Below are 21680 nucleotides of genomic sequence, written 5' to 3'. Positions count from 1 at the left end.
TGGTTGATGCCTAAAGAGATCTGGTCCACAAGACCTTGACTAAATTCCTGGCCCTTTCTTCTCCATTTAACTTTGTATATGTTTGTTATTGTGACTATATGGTGATTTACTTTAAAAAGACTTCAGTATAAGTGGTATATACTTTCACCTGCGTCTTTGGGATGCTTTGTTTTCATGTGAAGTTTATTGGGGTCAACCCTCCAGAGATGGCTGGGGCAGTTGGTTAGAAAGATTGAACAGGCCCAGGCCCTTGCAAGCCCAGCAGCCCTCTGTCTCCAGAGTCATGCTGGAGGTCTGGACCTGCTGGCTGTGTGATATTCCACTTTAGGGAGACTCCGTTCCCTTGCACAACCGTGAGAGCTGGGCCTGCCACTGAAACATTGTGTCAGCCTCTAAGTGACCCTTTCACTAGATGGTAAAGTGAGATGCCTCATCCCCAAACTATAAGAACAGTTGTATGGCTGTTTTTGTGTCTCCTGGCTAACAAATGTTACATGTTTGGCAGCATTTGGTATAGTGCTTGCTTTCAGTATAATCTACCACCAGTTAGTGAGGTTGTGGAAACAAGGACACACAATCTCCCAAATTCATCAAGAGAACGGACAATTGCTGAATGGCCAAACTGGCTTAGATCTGTTGGCGACATTCAGTGTGTCCCTTCCTTTCCATTTATCCATCAAGGAATTACTGAACCCTACCATGCACCTGTCCTGGGAGTTTGTCCTTGGCTGCAAGCTATTCTCAGGCAGTGACGGGGATGGGATGGGAGAGAGGATGAAACTGAAGGATCCTGGAGCCTAAGAGCTTCCTCTGTACCGAGGGAGGGAGGGTGACATGACCAAGACTTCTAATGTCTTTGGTGGTGGTGGGTGGGGCTGGCAGTGTAGGTGGTTTTGGTTTGATGACAATTCTTGGGCAGCAGCATTTGAGAAGATGATTTGGGAGGAAGAGTGATCGAGTTCTACACAGAGTTGGGGAGGGCAGGCTTCAGGAAACAGGCCTGGGGTGCCAACGTACAGTGAGATCCTGTGACTTTCTTCATTTGGCCACCTGGGTGGAAGGAGGGACAGCAGAGGATTACCAGAAGGGTCCAGTAGTAGCAGTCTAGCCCTCAAGTGCTCCTTCATTCATTCAAGCAGGCTTAATGTATTAAGCACTTATTGTGCCAAGAAGTGTGGTAGCAGTCAGTGTGGACGTGCCGCGGTGTGCAAAGCCACAGATCCCTGATCCAGGAAGCCCACAGCCTAGTGGAGGAGATATATAGTGATCAAACAATCTTACAACTTTTTGTAAAATGCCCATGTTCTGAAGATGAAGAAGATGTTCTGAAGAGAAGCTTTTGGAACTGTGAGCGAAGAATAGGGGAGGCGAAGAGAGTTTGGATAGGGTTTTTCACTCTTCAGGCACCAAGTCCCCCACACAGTGGATCAGCGCTTAGAAAAAGCCAGGCCTGGGGACTTGGAAGCCCCTGCACCCCTCGCGCGAGTAGGGGCCCGGCCCCGGCCCCGCCGTCGGGGGGCGCTGCCTCCTCCCGGGCGGCGGGGGGCGCTGCTGTCGGGCGGCGGGGGGCGCTGCCTCCTCCGGGACGGCGGGGGGCGCTGCGGGCCGGGCGGCGGGGGCGGCCCGGGCCGGCGCGGCGAGCCGCGCGGCGGATGGAGAGTCTGGCCGCGGCCGGCGGCGCCGCCTCCTCGTCGGGCCGGGCGCGGCGGGCCGGGGCCTTTGTGTAAGGCGGCGGCGGCGATGGTGCTCGGGGCCCCGCGGAGCCGGGTAAGCGCGGCCAGGCCGAGGGCTGCCCCTGGTCGAAGCCCGACCCCCGTGCCGGCATTTCTCTCGCTCTTCCTGGGGTTTTCTTGCCCGCTCCCTTCGGCCGGACCCATCTTCCCCGCCCGCGCGCCGACCCCGGCCGGCCCCGCCGCTCCTCCCTTGGCCCCTTATTCAGCCCCGTGCCCCCGCCAGGCTCACCCGGGTGAGCCCTGCGCTGTTTGTGGAGGGACCGAGGCGTTCGGTGCCTCCAGAGGGAGCGCCCCAGCCGATGCAGCGCCCTTCCCTTCCAGATGCGAGTCTCCGGAGGGGAGACCGCGGCGCCCGGAGATTGTTGGGGTGTCCTCAGAAGTTCCCAGCCTCCCCCTCTCGCACCCTCCACTCTGGCTGCCCGGCGCTGCGACCCGCCGATCGTTCAGGGGTGGCCAGCAGGGCCCGGGAGATGCTTGGCCGGTACCCCACAATACTCAGATTCTTCCTGGGCCCCAGAAAAAGTTGGGAGTTGTTGGTAGAATCTGGAGAGATGGAGAAAGGGGCTGCGTTGCGCACAGTTGTGAGACTGAACAGGGATTCAAGTAGCTCTTCCTCCTTAGTCGTGCAGGAGTCAGAAAGGGCAGAAAGTGGTAGTGAACAAGCCTCTAGGAGTCTTATCTGTATAATTAGAAGTCTTTCTTGCGGCATCAAGTAAATACATGTTAGTGCAGGGCTAACAAAATATAAACCCCGAAAAGGGTGGCCAAAAAGAATACAACATATTAAAATAATATTAAATACTACCACAGTTGTGTTCTGCTTTGCTTTGCTGTGCATTCTGAGTGTTTTAACTTCACAGAATACAGGGACTGTGATGGCTCTGGGTTATCTAAAGGCCAGAGAGCAGGTATGTAGTATAGGCAGAGAGAGATGGGGATTCAAGAACGTGAGATTTATTTAGAGATTGATTGAGAGGTTGAAGACACAGCAATGACAAAGCTAAAAGATGGAACTAACTTACCTGTTCCTCAGTAGCTAGTGGAGCTTTGATAGTTGTGTTCAAGCATGTGCATGGCATTTGGCATCATGAGGGAAAAGAATATATGCTCAATGAAGTAGGAAAGCTTGTATTTGGGAGGAAATTAATAGAGAAATCTGATCCAGTGGCTCTGGTAATGAAGTATAAGATTGTGTCCGAGGGAATGCCTCTAGTTCGTCTCTAGGCACCAGCTTAAGACCAAGCTATCAGATTGTCATCAATCCTTTTGGTTTTTGTCTTAACTCTTTGAGTATATACAGGGGGAGATGTCCTTGTCTTGTCATAATGGAGGAACTCTCCATGCCAGTTTACTCCTGATCCCCACCCGGGGCTTGGAAACATTCAGAGTGGTGGTATTTTCTCCTGCATAGCCTCTCTTTTGCACGGATGTGTTTGGCCATCCATCTTTTTCTCTTGCTGTCCACAGATTAACTGTGCTGATAAGGAGGTAATTTCATAGGAGCTGCTAAGATGGGCATGAGGATCAAACTGCAAAGCACCAACCACCCCAACAACCTGCTGAAGGAACTCAACAAGTGCCGGCTCTCAGAGACCATGTGCGACGTCACCATTGTGGTGGGGAGCCGCTCCTTCCCGGCCCACAAGGCTGTTCTGGCCTGTGCAGCTGGCTACTTCCAGAACCTCTTCCTGAATACTGGGCTTGATGCTGCCAGGACCTATGTGGTGGACTTCATCACCCCTGCCAACTTTGAGAAGGTTCTGAGCTTTGTCTACACATCAGAACTCTTCACAGACCTGATCAATGTTGGGGTCATCTACGAGGTGGCTGAGCGTCTGGGTATGGAGGACCTCCTCCAGGCCTGTCACTCTACCTTTCCTGACCTAGAGAGCACTGCCAGGGCCAAGCCCCTGACCAGCACCAATGAGAGCCACTCTGGTACCCTGAGTTGTCCTTCGGCAGAACCTGCCCATCCCCTTGGAGAACTCCGAGCTGGTGGGGACCACCTTGGTGCTGATAGAAACTATGTGTTGCCCAGTGATGCTGGAGGGAGCTATAAAGAGGAAGAGAGGAATGTTGCCAGTGATGCTAACCATAGCCTGCTTCTGCTGCAACCGCCACCACCACCACCAAAGACAGAAGACCATGACACCCCTGCTCCCTTCACGTCTGTTCCTAGCATGATGACCCAGCCAGTCCTAGGCACTGTCAGCACGGGCATCCAGACCAGCACCAGCTCCTGCCAGCCATACAAAGTTCAAAGCAATGGAGACTTCAGTAAAAACAGCTTCCTCACCCCTGACAATGCAGTAGACATTACCACTGAGACCAACTCCTGTCTGAGCAATAGTGAGCACTCCAAAGATCCAGGCTTTGGGCAGATGGATGAGCTCCAGCTCGAGGACCTGGGGGATGATGACTTGCAGTTTGAAGACCCTGCTGAGGATATAGGCACAGCTGAGGAGGTGATTGAGCTGAGTGATGACAGTGAGGATGAGCTGACTTTTGGAGAGAATGACAATCGGGAGAATAAGGCCATGCCCTGCCAGGTGTGCAAGAAAGTTCTAGAGCCCAACATTCAACTGATCCGGCAGCATGCTCGGGACCATGTGGACCTGCTGACGGGCAACTGCAAGGTCTGTGAGACCCACTTCCAGGACCGAAACTCCCGGGTAACCCATGTCCTGTCCCACATTGGTATTTTCCTTTTCTCCTGCGACATGTGTGAAACTAAGTTCTTTACCCAGTGGCAGCTGACCCTTCACCGACGGGATGGAATATTTGAGAACAACGTCATTGTCCACCCCAATGATCCCCTGCCAGGGAAGCTGGGTGTCTTTTCAGGAGCAGCCTCCCCAGAGCTGAAATGTGCTGCCTGCGGGAAAGTATTGGCCAAAGATTTCCATGTGGTCCGGGGCCACATCCTTGACCACCTAAACTTGAAGGGCCAGGCCTGCAGTGTCTGCGACCAGCGTCACCTTAACCTCTGCAGCCTCATGTGGCACACGCTGTCCCATCTCGGCATTTCAGTCTTCTCCTGTTCTGTCTGTGCCAACAGCTTTGTGGACTGGCATCTTCTAGAGAAGCACATGGCTGTGCACCAAAGTCTGGAAGATGCCCTCTTCCACTGCCACTTGTGCAGCCAGAGCTTCAAGTCAGAGGCTGCCTATCGCTACCACGTCAGCCAGCACAAATGCACCAGTGGCCTTGATGCACGGCCTGGTTTTGGGCTACAGCACCCGGCTCTCCAGAAGCGGAAGCTGCCAGCAGAGGAGTTTCTGAGTGAAGAGCTGGCGCTGCAGGGCCAACCTGGGAACAGCAAGTATAGCTGCAAGGTCTGTGGCAAAAGATTTGCCCACACAAGCGAATTCAACTACCACCGGCGGATCCACACGGGCGAGAAGCCATACCAATGTAAGGTGTGCCACAAGTTCTTCCGAGGCCGCTCAACCATCAAGTGCCACCTAAAGACACACTCGGGGGCCCTCATGTACCGCTGCACAGTCTGTGGGCACTACAGTTCCACCCTTAACCTCATGAGCAAGCATGTTGGTGTGCACAAAGGCAGCCTACCCCCTGACTTCACCATCGAGCAGACCTTCATGTACATCATCCATTCCAAAGAGGCGGAAAAGAACCCGGACAGTTGACTGGGTCCTGGCAGAGCCACGGGGAGCTCCCACGCGGCAGCTGGAACGCTGATATCTAAGAGCTGTTGGTCCCTCCCCTGCTGAAGTTATAATTTTGCCTTGGTAGGAATTCTGTTCTGTGTTGTGTTTAAAGAAGGAAAGAAGAAGAAATAGCACATAAGCTGTTACTGTTTTTGAGAAGCAACAGCCCTATCACATTTACCTCCATACCTGTTCTTGCCCATGAAGGGCTGTGTTTTTTATTCTTTTGAGGCTGGTTTTGGGATCTAGTCAAGCAGTTGGTGTCCACTAGACCCCCTTCCCCAGCCTCTCTAGTTTTAGTTTACTGATAGGTTTTATGCTGCTACGAATCCAACCAACAGCCTCACTGGACAGAGGGAGTAAAGGGAGGTTTTCACTGTGGGTGTTACCGCCAGGCCTCCAGCTGGGCTGACCAGCTATGAGAAAGATTTTGGGAATGTGGTCATTCAGAAAAGACAGGTCAGCAGGGCAGTCCCCTCAGGTTCTAGCCCTCAGCAGGGACAAGGTATCAGGGATGTAGGTGTCTGCTTATCTACGACCCTAATCTGCTGATTGGACAGTGAAAATCTTTTGGCAGCTAGATCCATACTAGGGACAGAGCTTTCTATTTAGGTCAGAAAGCTTTGGGATGAATCCCTGCCAGCCAGAAGAGGTGTCCTGCGGTGCCGCCAGAAGTGGCAGCCTGGATGGACAGGAGAGGTTTCTCTTTTCTCCTAATTTCCAAAGAAACAGGATTTTATGGCGTGCTGGCCCGGGACGTCTGACCTTCTGTGGGGCAGAGAGGATAGGGAACCACTTGATACAGTCATCTGTTTTGGCCACTTCTGTTGGCTGTGAATGAGTGTCCTGGTGGAGAGGTGGGGATGTCTCTGACAGCAGCAGCCTTGCCTTAATTTATATCTGGTCTCCTGCCCAGAAGTGTTTGGCCCGTGGTTTAGATGAGCTGACTCCATGAAGTGGTGGAGTCGCAGACTGCGAGCCCTTCAGAATTAAAGGGACCTGAGTAACTGGTGGTGTGTAGCAGGGTGTGCGTTCTGACTGTCTGTCCTAGTCGGGTAACCTGTTGTTTACTTTGTGCTAACAGTGCCGGAGCTTTGGCAGCTCACCTTTGACCTGCTGGAATTTATCCTGATCTGTCGTTGCCATTACCTCCAGGGGTCGCTGTTGGATGGCAGCTGGTTCAGGCCCTCCGTGGGTGGCTGCAGAGTGTGCCGGCCCAGCCCACGCAGCTGGTTAGCTCCACTCTTACTTGGTTTTCTAAGGGGCTTTGCCCAAAGAAGGCTTGAGGGATAGGGCCCTCGATCTTGCATACTTGTGAGGTGCCACCTCAGTAGCTCATACTACCTCACCCTGCTCAGGTGAGCTCTGGGAGTCCCTGGCTTCAGCCCTGACACTGCCCCTGGTGGGATTCAGCAGCACCCCGGGCTGTTTCACAAGCAATTAGTTTTCATTAACTCACAAAGCCTTTTTGGACATTAATATTTATTTATTTTTGTTTTTGTATACACATTACCCAGCATGTCTTTTGTATAAGAGACTTTAGGAAAATGAGTTTTTCCCCAGCAAGTAGCCATATTCTAGAAAACAGCCTTGACCAGAGATTTGGAGAACCAGGGGTATAACTAAGGGAGGACGTGTCAAGCCCTTAAGCAAATTCTTTTCTTCTCCAGATTATCTCTAGCATAATAAACCCAGGGAACACTTTAGGCCATGGGTGTATGTTCTAGAAAGTTCGGGCCAGTTAAATTCCAGGCCTTTCAACCCCTTTCCATCCTGTGATGGAGTAGATTGGGGACAGGGTTGAGGGGAGCAAGTGACATGAGGGACCTATTTGCACAGTTTGGAAGCCTCCTGTCCTTATTTATATTGAGATGTCAGACAAACCAAAGCTCCATCCCTGTTGGACCTGCTGCTTCTCCCCAGCCCTGAACTGATAAAGCCTCAGAGTCGGAGTGCATGGCTGTCTGGTGGGGTGACCATTAGATGAAGGGACTTGTACAGTGGCCAGTTTAAAGGTCCACCTTAGACCATCTAAACCCACCTTGTTCAGTGTCCCCTCAGGACATCCTCATCAGGAAAGCAGTGTTGAGACTTCATTGCTGACTGGCTTCTCCCTTTCTTACTCACACTGACCATTAGAATTAAGAAGGAGATGTGTAACAGACTACAATCAAGTGTCTGCTACATTTTCAAGCATGAGCAGTCCCTCCCAGACTGTTGGTGAGGACTGATTTTTGAAATGCTGGCGTGAGAGAGGTGGTAATTACTGGAACCAGCCAAGTGGCTGAGAGCAGATACATGTGCTGGAGAAACCTTTTTCCTTAACAGAGGGCATCATGGGTGCTGGGTGGTCTGTGTACTTAACCTGAAACTGTGAAGTTTTCCTTTTTTGCCAGTAAACCAAAAAGCAGATCCTTGAAACTGTGCCCTTGAAACACGAGACAGAAAACTGCATCCCCTGATCCCCCTGGGGCTGATCAGATTGATCAGGGTGGCCCAGTTGGTCCCAGTCAGATATGTCATAGGATCAGTAGCTTATGAGATTTGTTGACCAAACCCTCTCCCTGTTGGGGACCCTTATATTCACACCTGAACTTCCCCGTTTCCCTCCACCCCGCCAAAGTCATGTCTGCTTCCTCTGCCTCTAGCTCACCCTCTTCTGAATGGTTTTACTTGAAACACTATATTGTGGCATAGGGCACCCTGGGATACCTGGTAGAAGGTATTCATTTTATTTTGCATTTTTAATTGTTTTGACTTTCCGTTCATTTGATTTTGTTGCTCCCTCTCTCCTGGAGCCTAGTTTAGTACTGTCTTCTGTGTTACTCTGAAGTTCTGTTTAAGCCTTGAACATCCTCTTCTCCTGTTTACTTGGTATGTACTCAGGACCAGCTACATCATTTGTGGAGCTCTCTTATTCACAAATTATTAAGAATGATCATAGAGCATTAAACCAAATATGAGGCCATTCCCAACTTGTTTTCTGAGGGGAAAATGGTAATACTTGTGTGGTATCTGGGGTTAAACAGCAGAGGCTCCATGTGGCCAGAGGCAGAGATTAGTATCCTGGCACTCCAGTGACCCACTGGTGACTTACTGATGCCATAGCACCTGCTGGGAAGCTCTGCTAAACCTTAGTATTTGGTCCTAAATTTTATGACTCCATGGAGTTCCCATCGTCCATGGCTAGTTAGGAAGAAAGGAGGTGGGATAGGGGTCAGGCCCAGGTGACCTTTAAGAACCAGGAGATGGGTAAAAGTTTTTTTTTTTAATATCCTTCTTTTCTGATCTATGAGTACCTGTTTGTCTCCAGGCCAAACCTTTGGGCTTAAATATCTTTTTCCTAGACATGTTTTTGCTAGTGTTGAATTTTCTTCCTCCTCTGGCCTCCTGTGGCCCTTTCCCCAAGCCCCAGACTACTTCCAAAGCAAATTCTAGATGGACACTGTATTTGTTGGTATGGGAGTGGGCTCTATGGAGTGGTCTGCACCCATCTGGGACTCTTTTCCCTAAATCCTGCACCAAATGAGTCAGGAGGCAGGGTGCACAGCATTAGTTTCAGTGTGGTTATGCATCGTAAGCTTAACATCAGAATGAAAATGAAACTCGATTTTGATGTTTCTTTAAAATCCTTCCCCTGTTCAATCCACTCGCCGCCCCCACCTTGAATAGCTAAAGTCTCTTACGAAACAGAGAAGAGTTGTTGACGTCTAACTCCTTCCATTAAATTAATAAGTACTGACCTCCTAATATTTAAGTGTTTACTATCTATTGCTGTAAAGTTTTGTATATTTTGTAAACTTTTTTCCCCAAATAGTAGATGTCTAAAATCATTGTACATCTGATTCTTTTATATTCCATTGTTCAGCACAAAGTGTGGTTTTTATTTAGAATAAAAAAAGAAATTTGAAATGAGAGTTCTCTTCCTACCTACTATGAATATGCTCATACCTGGAGTTCAGAATATCTGGGCTCATCACCCTTTCAGTAGCACATTTCTGCCCAGCAGATGCCAGAATTCTCTCAGGTAGTACATTTTCCTTTTCTGTAGCTGGAATTCCCCAGGATTAACTTGTTGACCTGTTTTTAGTGGGAAATTAAGTCAGAGACTCAACCTTTTCAGGGGGTATTCCTGAGAGGATCCTCCATCAGCCCAGAGAGAGTGGTGGGTCCCTGCCCGTGTCTACTTGGACTAATGTTACTAAGTGAGAGATTTGGCTACAATTTGTTTTGCCAGTGCCATTTGATTTGCTGGGACATGGTGTGTCTTTGAGTGGAGCGAGACAGATTGAAAGAGGGAGGAGGCAAAAGTTTGGCATAGTTTAATGAGGTTGATATACGGGTGTTTCCACAGAGGAGACAGACCTCAAGAAGTTAGGGAGTGATGTCCATTTGGCCCCAGAGCACATGGCCCAGGCGGGGCTCCCATCAGTGCTCAGTAGATGCTGAGTGTAACAGCTGGTTACCACTCTTCCCCTCCATGGATGGGAGGCCTTAGGGAAGTATTCATACTGCCAGGGTGATAACTAATCTTGGGAGAGTGGCCTCTGAGGTGACCTGCAATGTGACAGATGTAAAATTAGGTTTCCTTTGGGAAACAACTGTAGCCCACGTCAGAGGAGGCAGTGATAGGGGCATCAGATCTTGGCTTACTTCTTTATGTTGGGACAAGAGAGGAAAGTCTTTTTCAGTGTGAATTCTGCATTGGTAGGCTAAGCCCTTACTGCGACCCAAGCCACAACCCAGACTCCTGATTCAAAAAGCCTTCAGCTCTGTGCTACTGAGCAGCTGTCTGCAGCATAAGACCCTTTCAGGTTTGGGCCCATTGAGCAGGGAGATGCAGGTTTCCTTCCATGCTCCTGACAAACCTGGGTGCTGTGCAATTGGAGCACGTGGTCAGTGCATCCACAGAACAGGTCTGATTTCTCAAAGCAGAACAGGTGGTCTCCAGGTCAGTGAGTAGTTGCTCCAAGTTAAACATTCCAGATACATCAAGCACTTGAGCAGGACAGAGGAGATGGCGAAGAGGCTATCAGTGATTCTAGTCCCCTCACCATGGGCAGGATTAAGAGGCAAAGGACGTGGAATTGGAAGGCGGAAACTAGATCCTGTTCTTAGGCCTTTACTTCAGAGTTCTTCATGGACAGGGTCCTAGTCTCCCAAACATAAGTGATCCTTTTCCAGAAGATCTACTTGTTCACAGAGGACTTCTTTGCTTCATCTGTAGAAGAAGTGTTAAGGAACCTAAGTTGTGGGACAGGAAAATTATGAAAAGACATGGCCAGGGAGAACTGACTTATAACAGTGTCAGAGCTCTGCCCTGTGACGGAATTGAGAAGTTTCCACTGTGGCCTTCCCCATCTGGTGCTGGGGACAGGGTGAAGGACAGAGCATCTGTCAGCACCTGCTGCTGGCTGTCCCAAGGGCTGCTCCCAGAATGACATCCCTTGATACTTTCCTATGATCTGGAGAGAAAGAGATGGGGGTGGGTTGGGCTTTCTGGTAGCTCTGTGTCTCCCTAGAAGAAGTCTGGAAGTTTCCTAGATCCGAAGCTTGGAGGAGGTCAGCTATGAGGAGCTGACTCTGGGACAGCTCCTCTGCTTGTGGGGAGGGAGCAGGATGGACAACGGGGAGGGGAGGGTGTCAACAAGGAAATGGAGCTGTGTTTCCTGGATGGCCGAGGGTGGAGATACCCTGCAGCTGACCCAGCTGCAGGGTGCAGGTCTCAGACCTTGGCTTTGCCCCCACCCCTGACATCCCCATCCCCCTTCACTTATAGCTGTGCATAGGATGCACAGCTGGAGAACGTCCTGCTGGGGTCGCCTGGTTCCTTGGCCTCTGGCCTCTTGTCCCCATAACCTGCATAGTGAGCTGGAAGATCAACAAGCTCACAAACACAAAAGGAGTTTTGTGACGTTCTTGCAGAGCTCACTCTTTCCGGCCAGAGTGATTTATGAAATGAATGTGTCTAGTTTCCTCTGCCGAGCACCTCTTTAGCCTCAGCTCCCTTCCCAATCCCAGCTGGAAGTGCAGATTTTTAAAAGATCCAGAGTCCATGACTATCTCTCCCATTTATTTCACCTTTTTTTTCTGCATGGCTCCTTAGACACAAGGACCAAGACAAATAGTACAACACTGAGGGCCTGCTCTCTATCCCTCCCGACCCTGTCTCCCTCTCCATACCTCTGTATTTTAAGATAGACACAAATTTGACCCTCCCCTCTACATCCCCCCAAATCTCCCACCTATACTCTCACCTGTGTCTTTTCCTTCACTGTTGGAGGAGCCTGGCCTCTACCTCAGCTGGATGTAAGAGGCTGAGGGGGAGAGAAGGGGGAAGTATTTGGAAGCAAAGGGGATGCCTGAAAGCTCAGGCTTGGCTCGGGGTGGGGGGTTGCTGCAGCAGGCTGGCTGTCCCCCTTGGTGATGATGATGGAATGCTGGGTGGAACAGGAGGAAGAGGAGGAGTGTGCGTCTGCCCTGGTCTGGTCCTTAGGAAGGTAATGGACTACAGCGTTCAGGAGCCGGCCCCGGAAGTGTGGGCTGAGAAAGTTGTAAAGGATGGGGTTGATGACACAGTGCAGCATGGAGAAGCAGTCGATGACATCATAGAAGAAGTAGAGCAGGTGGACCAGGTGGCAGTGGAGGGAAATGTGGGTCCCATGCAGTGTGAGCAGCAGTAGGGTCACATGATAGGGCATCCAGCAAATGACAAAGACGGCCACGTAGGCACACATCAGCAGGCAGTGGCGCCGGCTCTTGGGTTGTTCTGCCTGCCGCAGCCGGCAGGCCGTCAGCACGTTGAAGACTGCGATAAGAGGGAAGGGCAGCAGGAAGCCCAGGATGGTGGTGGACAGGGTCACCGCCAGGGCCCAGGTACTGTACGTTTCAAAAGGTGCCATGAAGAGGCACATGGGCTCAGGGCCCTCCACCAGCTGGATGTGGACCACCTCAGGTAGCGGGATGATGGCCGAGAGGACCCAGATGCCCGCACACATGGCCCGCCGCACTCGGTGCTGGTAATGCTGCCAGGAGGGGGAGGCACTGGTGAGGGTGACATAGCGGTCGACGCTGAGGCACACCAGGAAGAAGATGCTGCTGTACATGTTGACAAAGTAGAAGTAGTGAGTGAAGCGGCAGGAGAAGCTGCCCCAGAGCCAGGTGTAGTCCAGCGTGACCTCCAGCATCCACACGGGCAGAGACAGGACAATGCCCAGGTCCGCGATGGCCATGTTGAGGATGTAGAGGTTCAGCAGCCCCGCCCGGCCTGAGCTGCGCCAGTTGACGCATATCACCAGGAGGTTCTCCACCAGCCCAACCACAAACATGGCCAGGTAGAGGGCAAAGAGGACCACGCGCTTGGTGCTCTCGCTGAGCTCCACATGGCACTCAAACAAAGTGTGGTTGAAAAGGTTGAGCAGCTCGGTCCAGTTGTGGATATCTCCAAGGTCACTGGCAGGCACTGCGGTGACCCCCTCCGAGGGGCCGGGCCCCCAGCTGGGTTTCACTGACATTGGGACCAGCACACACCTATTGGGATGAAAGGAGAGTTGGAAGGGAAAGCAGACCTTGAGAGCCTTGTGTCCTCAAGGTAGAGGCCAGAGGGAGTCGGGGGCTTTGGGGAAAGATTCTGGGCTGATGAGGCAAGAAAGGGAAGTTTAGCTTTCAAACTATGAATAAATAATACACAACTTACTTGCTAGCTCTGACCCAAGAGCAGAGATACTTTCTTAAGGGGTTTCAGGTGGAAGAGGCCAGGGCTGTTGGTGTCCACCAACATTTCTTCCCACCCCCAGACAGTTCTCCCTCAACAACCCCCTCAATGCCCCCACACCCGCCATTCCTAGGTGGTCTCCAACCTCCACCTCTCTCCTGGCACTTCATTCCTCAGCCCTTTTGCACAGATCTTCATTGCTCTTTTTCTGTCTCGTTATTTGGACCGTGAGTGTGGAACACACACACACACACACACGCACACCACACACATCTGATTCACCCCTAGGAAAACCTGTGGATCACACGGGAAAGCCAGTTGTCTGCAAGCCCTGATTCCCATCTTCCCTGGGAGAGGGCGACACTCACCTGAATTTCCCTTGGGAGCCCCTCCGTCCTGGAGGGAGGGCCGGCAGGTCCAGGCTGTGGGGAGCTGTGAGGAGGCTGGAGGGCCCTTGACTGTGGGGCTGGCTTCACGGCCGCCCTTCCCATCCGGGAAGTAGCTGTCACTGCTGAGGCTCTGTGGAGAAGGCGGGGGTTTTTCCTGCATTCCCCCAATCCGGTTACAGGGGACGTCCCAGCAAAAGACCTGGTGTGCCAGTGGCAGGGAGGTCATACTGCCAGCATTAAAATCCCAACTCCTCCCTCACTCGCTGAATGAATTTACCTCTTTCCTTAGCCTCAGTGCTCTCCTCTGCAAAGTGGGGTCAACAATATTATCTACTAAAAGGGATGCTGTGAGAATTAAAGGAGCTGTTGAGGGAAGGAAAGTGCTTAGCTCAGGCCGGGCCTGTGGCAAATGCTTCACATATATATGTATTTTCCTCTCCCTAAGTCAGGTTGGAATCCCTCTCTCCACTGTCTTTTTTTTTTTTTTTTTTTGAGATGGAGTCTGGCTTTGTCGCCCAGGCTGGAGTGCAGTGGTGCTATCTCGGCTCACTGCAAGCTCTGCCTCCCGGGTTCACGCCATTCTCCTGCCTCAGCCTCCCGAGTAGCTGGGACTAGAGGCGCCCGCCACCGCGCCCGGCTAATTTTTTTTGTATTTTTAGTAGAGACGGGTTTTCACCGTGTTAGCCAGGATGGTCTCGATCTCCTGACCTCGTGATCCGCCCGTCTCGGCCTCCCAAAGTGCTGGGATTACAGGCTTGAGCCACCGCGCCCGGCCTCCCCTGTCTTAATTCCTACTAGAGTGAAATTGGATGTGGAGGTGTAGGGGAGGGTTAAAATAAATCTGAAAATCAGTTGGGCTTTTAATGACTCTGGCCCAACCCTGCCATTCTCCCCAGCCCCTCACAGGGCTGTGAGCTCCCTGCCTTCATCTTGTGACTGGAGGTGAGAATCTGGGGAGAAAGATAAGATTAAATGGCTGGGCATGGTGGCTCACACCTGCAATTCCAGCACTTTGGGAGGCTGAGGCAGGAGAATCGCTTGAGCCAGGAGGCAGAGGTTTCAGTGAGCTGAGATCAGGCCACTGCAGTCCAGCCTGGGTGACAGAGTTAAAAAAAAAAAAAATTGAATGTGGGGTGTCAAGGGGGCTTTGTCAAAGCTTCAGGGAGATTCCTAAATGGGGAGGGAGAGAGAGAATGGCGCCCTCCCCCTGTGGCTCTATACTTCTCTGCGTGAAGGGTGTGGTGGGTGGCTGGCAGGGAATGAGCAGGGGATGGGGTGTGGGGGAGGGAGAGCAGAGTTGTCTCTCCCTCCAAACTAGTGGGTAAGGGATTCTGAGCTGCATGTTATGGGTGAACATTGTGTGTCAGCAGAGCTTCCTGCCTCTCAGAGGGCTTTCACCTCACTTCATACCGTTTGATTCTGGAGATATCCCTCTGGGGAGGATGGATTTCTTCACCCTCTTTGAGGCCCAGAGAGGTTGTGTGTTACACAAGCCACACTTGGCAGATGGCAGAGCTGCCTAGGCCTGAGCCAAAGGTGTGTCGCCTGGAGGGGATTGAGTATATATTAAGTCGAGGTGAAATTCCCATAGCATAAAATTAACCATTTTAAAATGTGTGATTTAATGGCATTTAGACATGCACATTGTGCAACCACCACCTCTGTCTAAGTGCTAAACATCTTCATTACCCCCAAAGAAAACCCTATAACCATTAAGCAATCAATCTTATTCCCCCGCCCCCAACCTTCTGCTACCTGTCCCTATGGATTTACCTTTTCTGGATACTTAATAGAAAGGGAACCATATCATATGTGACCTTCTGTGTCTGTTTTTTTTTCACTTAGCATGTTTTCAAGGTTCATTCACATTGGAACATGCATCCGTACTTCATTTCCTTTCATGGCTGAGTAATATTCCCTTATGTATGTGTGTATATATATACACACACACACCACATTTTATGCACTCAAAGAGAATATTTTTTAAAAGTTTGCTAATTGATTCTTTTATTATGGTAAAATATACATAAGATTTACCATGTTAACCATTTTTAGGTGTACAGTTCAGTGGCACTAAGTGCATTTACACTGCTGTGCAACCATCAGTGCCATTTATCTCCATTAAAGGGGATATTTTTAATTTTGCAGTTTTCTTAAACCTTCCACTTACATATCAGATCGCTCTGAGATCACAAAATCTATCATGGCCGGTGCAGTGGCTCACACCAGTAATCCCAGCATTTTGGGAGGCCGAGATGGGAAGACTGCTTGAGCCCAGGAGTTTGAGACCAGCCTGGGCAACAAGACAAGACCCCCATCTCTACAAAAAAATAAAATAATTAGCCAGTTATGGTGATGCAGTCTGTACTTGGAAGGCTGAGGTGGGAGGATCACTTGAGACTAGGAATTCAAGGCTGCAGTGAGCCATAATCACACCGCTGCACTGAAGCCTGGGCAAGAGAGCTAGATCCCATCTCTTAAAAAAAACAAAACAAACAACAACAACAAAAAAAAATCATGGGCTAGGCTAGGTGGCTCATGCTTGTAATCCTAGCACTTTGGGAGGCTGAAGTGGGCGGATCACCTGAGGTCAGGAATTCGAGACCAACCTGGCCAACATAGTGAAACCTTGTCTCTACTAAAAATGCAAAAATTAGCCAGGCATGGTGGTGCATGCCTGTAATCCTAGCTACAGAGTAGGCTGAGATGGGAGAATCTCTTGAACCCAGGAGGCAGAGGTTGCAGTGAGCTGAGATCACGCCACTGCACTCCATCCTGGGCCATGGAGTGAGACTCTGTCTCAATAAAACAAAACAAAACAAAAACAAACCATCATGATGAACCACGACAGTGTAAAATGTTGTTTACTTCAATTTTTCAGTTAGTTTTGCTCTCATTTTCTCTCTAGGATCTTAGTTTCTATCCCATTGATATTTCTCTTCAGTAAGGAGCCTTCTGAGAACTTCCCCTTCCCACTACATGCTTTTGACCCATGCAAATGAAGCCTATCCTAGACCAAGCACCCTCCAAGGAAGACCCTGGTTTGGACTTGGTCCTCTCCAGATGGCCACATCTGTGACCATTTCTGTTCCTCACAAGACTGCCCTTTAGTGGCTCCTATCTCCTGGGTCTCTGAATTGTCCTTCCCACATGGAGACATCCCCCGTGCAGCCTCACCTCTACCTGCTCCCTGCTCCCACCTACTCCTGTTGCCCAATGTGTATTTGTAGAAAGAGGAAGTGATGGTGGTTCCTTCTGGCAGAAGGGAAAGCTCCTCCCTCAGGAAGAAATAAGTGATAGCTCTGCAGTTTTCATGTGGGGCTTTTTTAGGGGGTGGGGGTGCAGCTGGAAAGAGAGAGACTGGGAGGAAGAGAAAGAGGGAGGAGCAGGAGGCCAGGCTCCTCGCCAACCTGGGCAAAAGGAGCAGGCCAGCAGCTTTGCCTTATGCAGCAGGAACAGCAGCAGTGAAACAATTCCTGGAAATTTACTTTTTCTCCTCCCCGCCCCACTTTTTTTCCCCAAAAAAGTGTAGACAAGACTTTGTGATCAACAATCAGAAAGGAAGGAAGGTACCAGGGAGGAGGTATTGAGAGGCAGAGATAAAGACAGACGACTTCCCAGAGTCGGGTCGGGAAAAGGGCTGTGCCTGGACCCTGGCAGAAGGGATGAGGCAGGCTGTCCCAGGGATCAACCCACGTGTCTGACTTACCGGTGGAGGCAGGTGCCTTGTGGACAGGTTAAGGCTGAGGCATTTGGCAGTGATTGCACTCGTGTCCACAGTGTGAACTTCCAGAAGGCTACTGAGTCAGGAAGCCAAGTGTAGTCGTGGAGGTTGCTCTGCCCTCCTGCCACAGCTTCCCCAAGCTAGAGAGGCATCTGGTTTGCCCAGCAGTACCAGATTGATTAGGAGCTTTCTAGTCTCCTCAAAGCCTGTGACCCACTCCCCTGTCCTTGGCTCTCTCTGCTCAGTTTTTCCCTTTTCACTGGGTCTTTACAAGACACTGTGGAGATAACACCAGTTTTTGAATCAGACCTGTTTTTGACACTTTTTTCCACCACTTGGTAGCTGTGTGATCTTGGGCAGGTCACTTAACCTTTCTGAATCTCAGTTTATTTTCTTTTGTTTTTGTTTTTTAAAAATATTTATTTGTACAGATTGATGTGGTGCATGTGCAGTTTTGTTACATGTATAGGTTATCCATCACAAGAATAACATGCATTGTACCCATCGACTAGTTTCTCATCATCCACCCACCTCCTATTCCCTCTTCCTTCCAAGTTTCCACTGTGTACCATTTCACTCTCCACATCCATGTGTACACATCTTTTAGCACTCACATATGAGTGAGAACATGCAATATTTGATTTTCTATGCCTCGTTTGTTTTACTTAAAATAATGATCTCCAGTTCCATCCACATTGCTGCAAAAGACATAATTTCATTCTTTTTAATGGCCAAATAGTATTCCATTATGTATATATACCACATTTTCTTTATCCTTTTATTCGTTGATGGACGCTTAGGTTGATTCCATGTCTTTGCTATTGCGAATAGTGCTGTGATAAACATACTAGTGCAGGTGTCTTTTTAATGTACTGATTTCTTTCCCTTTGAGTAAATACCCAGTAGTGGGATTGCTGGGTTGAATGGCAGTTCTACTTTTAGTTTTTTGAAAAATCTGCATACTGTTTTCCATAGAAGTTGTACTAGTTCACATTCCCACCAGCAATGTCTAAGAGTTCTCTTTGCTCCACATCCTTGCCAACATCTGTTTTTTTTTAAATCTTTTTAATAGTAGCCATTCTGACTGAGGTAAGATGATATGGCATTGTGGTTTTTATTTGCATTTCTCTGATGATTAGTGATGTTGAGCATTTTTTCATATATCTGTTGGCCATTTGTATATCTTCTTTTGAAAAATGTCCATTCGTGTCATTTGCCCACATTTTAGTGGGATTATTTGTGGGTTTTTTTTTTTTTTTTCCTTGCTCGAGTTCTTTGTATATTCTGGATATGTCCCCTGTCAGATGAGTAGTTTACAAATATTTTCTCCAATTCTGCGGGTTGTTCATTCTGTTGCTTATTTCTTTTGTTGTGCAGAGCTTTTTAGTTTAAGTCCCATTTGTTTGTTTTTGTTTTTGTTGCCTGTGCTTCTGAGATCTTAGTCATAAATTCTTTGCCTAGTCCAATGTCCAGGAGACTTTTCCTTATATTAGATACTAGATTTTTACCCCAATACTAGATTTTCTTCTAATATTTTAATAATAGTTTTGGGTCTTATATGTAAGTCTTTAATCCATCTTGAGTTGAATTTTGTGTCTGGTGAGAGATAGGAGTTTAATGTCAGTTTCTTAATATATAAGGTGAGGATAATGATGCTTCCCTTACAGGTTATTATATGGGATACATGAGATAATATATACAAGCATGCCCTTTTTCCACTTGTTGGGGATAAGGAAAAAGGAATCCCCTCTTGTGGAACTGACATTGAGAGACCTCTCTAGTCCTATTACCACCAGCCATTTTTTCCTCTCTGAATTAGATCAACATGAGCCAGGTCTTTTATTTGTCTGTCTTGGGTTGTGTTTTTTACATAGAAGGGTGGGAACATTCCCAGATGTCACTATGAATTACCACAGAGAGATGTAGTAATAGTAACAGCTAATGTTTATTGAATACGCACCATTGGCCAGATGCAGTTGTAAGGGGCTTTATCCATATCACCTCATTTAATCGTCGTAACAACTTCGCGGAGTGAGTACTACCATCGACAAGGAAACCAAAGCACAGAAACTTTAAATAACTTGCCCCAGTCACACAGCTAGTAGTTCAATAAGCCCATGTTACAAGGATTCTTGAGCTGGATTCCATGCAGCTAATGGTTTTAGGTGTGAACTCTATGAAAAGTATACGCAAGTTTTTGATTGTTGTGTTATGTGCATTTTTGTGGGGGCTTATAACCTTCCGTAGATTCTCGACGGGGCCCACAATGTCCAAAAGTTTTTTAAAAAAAAAAGACCCGTGGAGAGCTTCTCCTAGACTGGGGTCAGGATAAAAAAAGCAATGTTGGTTATCCACTTCTGTGGAGCTGACTCAGCCCTAGGAATTCTAGGAAATTTCTTGCGTGAGGAAGGAGGTGTCTCCATGAAGGCTGAGGGATTTGTAGGATGATCTCAGAGGGATTTGAGAAGGGGAAAGTGAATGTCTTTGCTTCCCACCCCCTATCTTTCACGAGATGAAGGACAACTGTTTCCTCTGTGATTTCCCAAGTGTGAGAAGGGAGAGGGTGTGACATTAGTCTAAGGAAGAGGAAGCTTGAAAAGACTGATAAAAGACTGGAAGGGACCCAGATATTATTAATATCCCTCTGCTGCCTACAGCATCAGCAACCTCCCCGCATGCCTCCACCCTTCCCCGCTCCTTCGGTCTCCTATCTCTCCCAGCTTCTGTTTCTCCCTCACTCTCCCACCTCCTGATCTGCACCCCTCCCCCAGCCTTTCTGTAGATGTGGTAAGTCTCTTGTTGATTCCAGATTTCTTCCGTTTCTGTTAACTTTTGTTGAGCACCTAATGTATGCTGGTCAGAAATTCTCCAGTGCTTCCCAAGACCCAATCTTTCTAAGTTTTCAACATTTTAATAAAGGCATATGGATTCTTCGACTCCCTGAAATTGGAGTTGGGAGGACTTGACAAAGTCATCGGGATTCTCCTCCCTCATTATAAAGATGAGAAAAATGGAGGCTTTAGGAAATCTCATAGTGTCGCAAGATGTAAGAAATAGTGATGAAAATGGAAAGCGAAGCCAGATGTTGCAGTGTCAGCTACCTCAACATTCATTATCTCTGCTAGAAGCTAGCGCTGCCAGGGGCTGGAAATAAAAAAATGACAGGACTCAGTCTCGGAGCCCCTGCGAGTCTGTCAAACCTCTAGTATGCAGCACACTCAAGGCTCCATCCATATTGCTTAATTAACACGAATCCAGTCTCTTACCAGCCAGCAGTCTTGCTGTTTCCCTCCTTGGAGGATTCGTGCAGGGAGATATGGGGGCGCCCTGATGCTGGAGAGCGTGACCATTGGTATGAGCTGAAGAGCCTTGGCCGATCCCAGGCCGATGCACACGTCGTGACTGCAGGGCTAGAGAAGAACCACCAGGGGGCGTGCGGCTCTTTGCTAGCCTCTGGTTTCTGCAGGAAACCTCTCCTTCCCCCTCCCAGTCCATCTCCACTTCTTCCTTCAATTAGGGGACAGAAATTGGGCAAACATGGACAGTGGGAGAGACGCCCAGTGCAAAGAAACCCTGGATTATTCTGTCCCACCCCTACTCCCTCAGCTCCTTGCCCCTCTACATCCTGCCCACCAGTTATGAAATAGTTTCCTCGACCTCACCTGGAGGGACCTTCCTTGGACAGCAGTGAGGTACAGTCTGTACCCCATTCTGTAGTCTCCTGAGGAGAAGATCCCTCCTGTCCATCAACACCTTGATACAAACTAAAGTAATACCTTTCCAGTTACTAGGGTTCATATCCTTCCCTGCTTGGGCAAGGTTTTGAACACACCATCCTCATTGTCCTTGTCCAAATGAGCAATGTTTTTAGCCTCTCAGTGTCTGAGGGGTCCAGATCCTGGATGTGGGCTCTGACAGGGGAGGGCGGAGGACAGTGGAGCCAGCACCCAGGGCATATTAGGAGGTGAGCGGGTGAGCCCTGTGACACCTGCGTAAGTAATTTCATTCCCCCTCCCAGCAGCCCTGGATGCTTCCTTCCTGTGGGTTCCAAGGCTCCATTCCCTTCTTTCCCCTTTCTTTACCTGTAAGGTTAGACTCCCCTGTGGATCTTCCACTTCTTTCTGCCCCAGAAAACTACTGTAGCAGGAGGGGACCTGCTCCTGTCCACTCTTTTGCCTTCTCCTTCTCATCCTAGAGAGCCTGATCGTGCCCCACTTTTCTGGGGAGTGATTGATTCTACATGCTGAGTGGGATGAGGAAACTCAGGCTCAGAGCAGGATTTCCACCGAATGTGCCTGCAAACCAGTAACTTCCCAGTAAAGTCTGTTCTGGGTGACCATGGTTCAGGAGTGCTGGTATACAGTGTGTGTTAGGCCATTCTTGTGTTGCTATAATAAATACCTGAGACTGGGTAATTTATAAAGAAAACAGGTTTAATTGGCTCATGGT

General features: G+C 49.2%; 2 protein-coding genes and 1 pseudogene across 6 annotated transcripts; 1 reads left to right on the top strand and 2 right to left on the bottom strand.

The window, feature by feature from the left end:
• The first annotated feature begins 1735 nt into the window (after window positions 1-1735).
• On the top strand, window positions 1736-9273 carry ZBTB39 (zinc finger and BTB domain containing 39). The gene is given in 2 exon segments (NM_001266147.1): window positions 1736-1767; window positions 3201-9273. A coding segment is annotated over 1 exon segment (2139 nt). The 5' UTR covers window positions 1736-1767; window positions 3201-3244; the 3' UTR covers window positions 5384-9273.
• A 438-nt stretch (window positions 9274-9711) lies between these two features.
• Window positions 9712-11461, bottom strand: LOC100428267 (uncharacterized; annotated as a pseudogene). Its single transcript, XR_013400637.1, has 2 exons — window positions 11394-11461; window positions 9712-11263 (listed from the first exon to the last, which is right to left on the bottom strand). The product of XR_013400637.1 is annotated as an uncharacterized LOC100428267 (transcript).
• On the bottom strand, window positions 9712-13678 carry GPR182 (G protein-coupled receptor 182). Of its 4 annotated transcripts, none has more exons than XM_015152071.3 (3): window positions 13487-13639; window positions 11662-12934; window positions 9712-10869 (listed from the first exon to the last, which is right to left on the bottom strand). In XM_015152071.3, exon 2 carries the CDS (start codon window positions 12916-12918, stop codon window positions 11704-11706), a length of 1215 nt encoding a protein of 404 aa, XP_015007557.3. In that variant the 5' UTR covers window positions 12919-12934; window positions 13487-13639; the 3' UTR covers window positions 9712-10869; window positions 11662-11703. The 4 variants fall into 4 exon arrangements, with proteins under 4 accessions (XP_015007557.3, XP_001115515.4, XP_015007558.3 ...); XM_001115515.5 differs by having other exon boundaries at window positions 9712-10648; XM_015152072.3 differs by having other exon boundaries at window positions 9712-10625.
• Window positions 13679-21680: the final 8002 nt, after the last annotated feature.

This window comes from Macaca mulatta, chromosome 11, assembly GCF_049350105.2.
Source record: "Macaca mulatta isolate MMU2019108-1 chromosome 11, T2T-MMU8v2.0, whole genome shotgun sequence".
Lineage (NCBI taxonomy): Eukaryota > Metazoa > Chordata > Mammalia > Primates > Cercopithecidae > Macaca > Macaca mulatta.
This window is presented reverse-complemented; position numbering and strand designations above follow the sequence as displayed.